Source organism: Aptenodytes patagonicus, chromosome 1 (assembly GCF_965638725.1).
Source record: "Aptenodytes patagonicus chromosome 1, bAptPat1.pri.cur, whole genome shotgun sequence".
Classification (NCBI taxonomy): Eukaryota; Metazoa; Chordata; class Aves; order Sphenisciformes; family Spheniscidae; genus Aptenodytes; species Aptenodytes patagonicus.
This window is the reverse complement of record NC_134949.1, coordinates 90166846-90173039: the sequence shown is the minus strand read 5'-3', so window position 1 is coordinate 90173039 and position 6194 is coordinate 90166846. Positions and strand designations below refer to the sequence as shown.

General features: G+C 47.7%; 1 protein-coding gene across 1 annotated transcript; it reads left to right on the top strand.

The window, feature by feature from the left end:
• Window positions 1-349: 349 nt before the first annotated feature.
• On the top strand, window positions 350-2918 carry NDUFB4 (NADH:ubiquinone oxidoreductase subunit B4). The gene is made up of 3 exons (XM_076348505.1): window positions 350-583; window positions 861-1007; window positions 2761-2918. Exons 1-3 carry the CDS (start codon window positions 383-385, stop codon window positions 2818-2820), a joined length of 408 nt encoding a protein of 135 aa, XP_076204620.1. The 5' UTR covers window positions 350-382; the 3' UTR covers window positions 2821-2918.
• Window positions 2919-6194: the final 3276 nt, after the last annotated feature.

The following is a 6194-nucleotide window of genomic DNA, read 5'->3' as shown; positions in this document are numbered from 1 at the left end:
TCGGGCCGTGAAAGAGCGCAGCGATGGCCACCCCGTCATCCCCTGGGCACGCAACAAATTCAACAGCACGAAATACAGCTCAGCTCTGCCCTGGAGGTCCTTTTTGTCCCGGGGGGAAGGGGACAGGCCATTTACCCTGCCGGGACTGCTGCTAACAAGGGACCCACCTTCCCTTGACGTGACCCCCCCCTCTGCTAAGCCTGAGCCCCCCCGACCCATCGTGGCGGGGGGGGACGCTGCTCCCGCCGGCCCCGGCGCGAGCCGGCAGGGGGCGCGGCGCCGGCGCGCGCCCCGCGGGGGCGGGGCTTCTCCGGCGGCGCGAGGCCGGCACCGCCTCCCGCGCCTGCGCGTCGGCAGGGCGGCGCGGCGCCGGCTCTCCAAGATGGCGGCGGGGCCGCCTCGGACCGCTGCCGAGGCGTACCGGCCCAACCGCTTCGTCTCGCTGCCGGCCGAGCTCGACCCCGCCACCTACGACGCCTCGCCGGAGAAGCGCCGTGCCGAAGCCGAGCGCTTGGCCATCCGCGCCCGGCTCAAGCGGCAGTACCAGCTGCAGCTCAACAACCCCAACCCACCGGCCATCATCGTGAGTGGGGAGGGGGGGGCGGGCGGGCGGGGCGGGGGAGGGGGTACCGCGGGGCCTGTCCGCCTCGCCCGGCGTCCCGGAGCTGGGCCTGGGCCTGGGTCCGTGCAGGCGGGCCGCTGCCCTCCCCGTGACCTTGGTGCCCTTCGCGGCGCGGGCCGGGAGGCAGCCGAGGGCTTTCTAGGCCCCAGCCCCGCGGCGGGGGCAAACGGGGCTGCGCCGAGTCGGGTGGGCGTTGCAGGGCCCCTGGGACCTCACTGTGGTTTTCTTTCCAACCCAGGAAGATCCTGCCTTGGTTCGCTGGGCCTATGCTAGGACGCAGAACGTCTACCCTACTTTCCGCCCGACACCCAAGACGTCCTTTCTGGGAGCTCTTTTTGCGATAGGCCCTATTCTCTTCTGGATTGCTGTCTTCAAAGCTGACAGGGTAAGTCAGTTGACAGCACTGAGTATCAGCGAACACCAAATTGTGAAATGTAGATCTGCCTGGAGACTTAATTGGTGGGATCCTCTTGCACCTAAGAATGATTAATGCCATTAAAGTAAAGAGGGAAGCAAGGCTGATACTGAGCCTGCTATCTCAAAGCCTCATAACTGCTTGCAAAGTCCTCTTGTGCTAAGAGCCCTGTATTGTACCCTTGGGTATGGCCAGTCACAGTTTCCCTGATCAGGATATTTTGCTATAATAAAGCTCTCTGTAGCACTGACACTGTAAATTAATCATAAGAGACTATTATTTTCAGCTGTTGACATGCAGTAACTGTGCCTTCTAAAATAAATAAATAGGGAGCTTATGGATGACAGACCTAGCAACGTCTCTGTGAATTGCCTGACCATTTCTCTAATCTCATGAAGCAAATGGGGAGGAGTACTTATGCTGATTACAGTGCCTGATCTCAGCTGGATTTTTAAGATTTTGGAAGGTTCATCTTGCTTCTCTTCTGATTCCTGAAATGTGGGTGTCAGAATCTGAGCAATGGTAGATCATTCTGAAAATACTCAGCTATATAGGCACATAAGAAAACGCTAGGTGACTGGCAGACAGTGGCTGTTTTTACTAGTGTATTTGTGGCTATTGTAAAACACTTTTATCTCCCTCTTCTGCACAAAAGTAGCATTTTTAGATCAAGTCATAAACAGGGAAGCACAAACATCAATTAAAATTAATAGAATATTTGTAGGGAATGCTGTGTACTAGAATGAATCAAAAATACAGGTTTTAGGAAACGTCAAGCGTGTTGATATAAACGTTGTTGAGACTTCAGCATCTCTGCAGTATTTTGTCATGCTGGTTTGGTTTTGTACATGAAGCCACACTGGGGCCTAGCCGCCAAGCAGGGCCTAGCCACCAAGTGGGGCTTAGCATGTGAGTGCTTGAAAACAAAGCTGTGTGAGTGAAATCTAGACATACTTGCTTGGGAATATTTAAGCTGAAGTCTTTAATGTAGTCTCCAGGACAGTTTGTTTTCCTTTATTCCAGTTCCCTTACTGATGTTTGGGGATTTTTCTTTGTTTTCTGGTAGTATATAAAGCACAATAACTATTATACTCTTTTCTCTGAGGAATGTTTGTTGTGTGTCTGGGAAAGCCAAAGATAAATTGCTAAGTCTTAAGGAAGTCATCTGGTTTTATCCAGCAGAAGGAATCTGGGCAGTATCTGCAGTGTCTGTGTACTGTAACAATACCTGTCAGAAAGGTACATGACTGCAGAGTGAGATACAAATGGGCTGAAAGTGAACACAGGCGCATTTAGGCAAGTTATTAAGAAGTCTCTCCATAATTAGATCTCTAAACTGGATTATTCAGCCAGAAGGAGGAGGTAGAAACTAAATGTAGAAATTAACTGACGCAGCTAGTTTGGTGAAAAATACATGACAGAAATTGGTCTCTGCTGGCCTGTGAGAGTGGATAGATGTGCAGAGAGGTCAATCTGAGCCCGTCTTCCCTAGCTGGAAGGTGAGGCTAAATGCCTTATTCTTTTTTACTTTTTAACCACAACAGCTATTACCAGAGTTTGCGCTTATAGAATCATTAAGGTTGGAAAAGACGCTTAAGATTCATATGTGGTGCTATCTTCCTATAGTCCATGCTGAGATACTAGAACTGCTGTTCTCTTATCCCAGGCTGATTGAAACTTCTTCTCTAATAGGATAATGATGCATGTTCCCTTTCTTCCACAGGATCGTAAAGAGAAGCTTATCCAAGAAGGTAAATACAAGCGACCGTTCAGTCTATTTTAAGTTCCTGGAATTGCAGTGTTGTTCATGGGATAGAAGTAAAATAACATGTATTGTGTGCTGATGGTTTCTCCTTCATAAGAATAAATCTTAATTGATCATTGGTTGTCTTGCATCTTTAACAATTATGGAAAGTGCAAAAATGCAGGATTTTCATATCTAACGCAGATAGATACGAAGAGGATGTCCTGAACTCAACCAGTGTACTCCTTTGGTCTACATGCAGAGGCTCCTTTTAATCTGTGGAAGTTGCTGCTGTCAAGAGCAGCACAGGCTGAAGTTTAAAGTTAGTAGCAGGCTAAAATGTTAAACAAGCCCAAAGCAGCTTCCTAAAAAACTACTGCTTGCCTACTAGGTATTTCTTCCTGGCGTCGGTTTGACTATGTAGTTTGCCCTAATTGGATAATAGGCAAGTTCTGCAATACATTTTTAATAACTTTAGGAGCCTGCCTGACTGCTCTCAATAAGTTGAGTTAACTTTTTTTTCCCCCCTAATAAAATACAAGCCTAAACATGCATTTGTTTATTGCAATAAGCTCCTGGATAAAATTACCGTACCAGACTTGGAAATAGTGGGCTGAACATTGTCGTGCTATATGTGACTAGCATTTCCACTAATTCTGTGATTCCTGTGAGTGGGAGACAAGAAGTAGAAATACAAGGATTTCTATTTTTGACACAGATTCCCTTACAGTACAGGAGAATTCCATTTCACCCCTGCAAATGGGCCATGATTAAAAAAAACAAAACCCGCAAAGTGTAACTGAACCTTGTGCCTGCAAAGATGTCTTCTCTGCTTATTCTTATAGAAACCCAAGTCTTTTCTGCCCAGGTCAACTGGTATAGGAGGCTCTGGAATTGTTACTGCCAAAGTACTGAAATGTGAGTGTAAGGAAAAGATTTTTAATTCAGACTTGAATTTTCACACGGCCTGTAGGTGCCATCATGATCCAAACAACCCTCATTCTTCAGACATTATACAGGAGCGGTTTCTTCCCAAATGTTGAGGTCGATGCCAAAAACTCGGTCTGATGCAAAAGTTGAAGGCTTCCCTCTGCCTGCTGGGAAAGCAGCCTGTGTTTTTGACAGTGAAGTCAGCAAGAGCAGCTCTGCTAAGTCCCTTTCTGCATGATTAGGATGTAAGTATGGGCCATTTGCAGTCCGTCAGAGTGAGTTGATGAGCTTTTTCACAAAGTCACAGAACGGCTGAGGTTAGAAGGGAGCTCTGGAGGTCATCTGGTCTAACCTCCTGCTCAAGCAGGGCCACCTTGAGCAGGCTGCCCAGGGCCGTGTCCAGACGGCTTTTGAGTATCTCCAAGGATGGAGACTCCACAACCTCTCTGGGCAACCTGTGCTAGTGCTCAGTTGCTCTCACGGTAAAAATATGTTTCCTGATTATTTAAAAAAATTTTTTTTTTTTTTTTTTTTAAGAAAGTGTTTCTTGTTGTAGCTCTTCCCTTTCCTGTCTGGGTTGTGAAATGTTCAGGCAGTGGGGGCTTGGCGCTAGGGCTCTGTGCAGCAGCTGTGCAAAGCCATGGCCTGCTTTTGCTATCCCATATGTGCTCTCAACAACCATCTTGCACCTGTCTCTGCAGCTTGTTCTTCTGCTAGCTTAACTAAAGCAAACCCAGATTATTCTCTCTGCAGAACAGCTTCTAAAAGACTGTCACAAATGATATTACAAGATACGGCTGTGGGTCAGTGCAGAGAGAGACATCAATGCATAGAGAAAGTGGTCATTAGGGAAAGAAATAATTGTTTGTCTGAGCATGCTAAATTAACTATCTTCTTGCTGCCACAAACTAATTTGAACTCCCAGGACCGATTTCCTCAGCTAATTGGAACTTGAGTTGCCACACATGTAAATTCTCCCTTGCAGCTGCATTTGATTCAGGCCAGCTGAGCAAATGGTTTGGGATGGGTTGTGGATGAGCACAGCACCTCTAGTCCTTTAGGCCAGCCTCGGATCGATGCTCGTGGTACCTGCCACAGCCCTTTCCTTTGCAGATGAGAGTGTCTGATGCTATGTCCCTGCAGATTTGAGCGTGGTGCTTGGGGAAAGGCTGCCCTACTTCTTTCATTATTTGCAGAACTCTCCAAGCTGTTTTCTTGCAAGGAACGAACGTGCTATGCTACTGGAGGTGGGGTGGGTGGTTTGAGGCAGTGGTGCTGGGTGCATAGAGGAAGGAAAGGGGAGTTTCCCTTCAGAAATGTAGGGTGAAGACAGGAGAGTGAGCGTGCCTCGTGGAATTTTACCCTTGACTGATGTTACCACCCGCGTCTGCTTCAGTGATGAGTCTATAGCAAGAGAAACTCAAGCCTGCAGTTCACTGGATGGTAATTTAGGTCCCAAACAGAAAACAAGCTTTTTCCCCTCTGCCTGTGAAACATTTAGACCTCATTTATCCCTGGATCAGTCTGATTAAATCAGCTTTTCTGGCAAATTGATTGTCCTGAATGTCCTTTTCTGAGCTGGCTATTTTAGAGTAAACATCTCCCTGTAGATTTTATAATGTAATACTTTGCTCAAAGCTGATGCTTTTTTTTCCCCAAGGATCTGGTGCAGATCCAAAACCGATGATGGATGTAACTGACTGAAGTTAGGTGTTGCAGCTCTACATTTCCTTCTCTTTTGGAAAATTGAGGATTGCTTCTCTTGGGTAGTAAGAAACATAGATCCTGATGGCACCAAGCTTAGTAACTGTTTCACGTAGGTATGTGCTAAAGCACAGGCCTGAGGTTTGGGGTGCCTGGGCCCTGGTTTCCAGCCTACTTGGGGCTTTCCTTTCTGCCTCCGCCCTGTGGAACTCACCACCTGGAGGTGAGGCTTGCATACTCCAAAGAATTTTTGAGGTCCTCCATGATGTTGTCTGCACTTCCAGGTACCTTCCCAGAAACAAATGCCTGGACTGGCCAGACAAGCCCTTTCGCATTTGCTATGCTGCAAAGTAGCACTTAACTAGGGAGAGAATTTGTCAAGTGCTGACAAACAAGTTGATGTTGAAGGATGGCCAGAGCGTGAGGTCGGAAAGGAAACTTTCCCTCACTTAGCAGTGAAGCGCTTTGGATTCTCCAACCTTTTCTAATTTGCGATCTACTTTTCTGATAATCAAGCGTTTCCTTGGCAGCCCTCCACAGAGCAGCAAGTTGAAATGGCCTGCTCTCATAGGAGACTTAGGTCTGCTAGAGCCTTCAGCTCTGTTTGGAAAGCTCTACCCCTGCAGGCAGCATAAAATGCTTTACTGATCCCTAGTTTCTCCCTGTGAAAGATGCACCAGGTCGTATTTTCAGGAGGCCCTGTGAACAGGGGCTGGCTGTTACCTCGTATCCGCACAAGGTACAGCACTCACACCAACTACACATAGTGAGAGCCACGC

Bases quoted from the DNA above. Each gene is read 5' to 3' on its own strand.
- NDUFB4 (XM_076348505.1), top strand. From the start codon at position 383: ATGGCGGCGGGGCCGCCTCGGACCGCTGCCGAGGCGTACCGGCCCAAC. The intron at 584-860 runs GTGAGTGGGGAG...TTTCCAACCCAG, and splicing joins CCAACCCACCGGCCATCATC to GAAGATCCTGCCTTGGTTCG. The intron at 1,008-2,760 runs GTAAGTCAGTTG...TTTCTTCCACAG, and splicing joins CTGTCTTCAAAGCTGACAGG to GATCGTAAAGAGAAGCTTAT.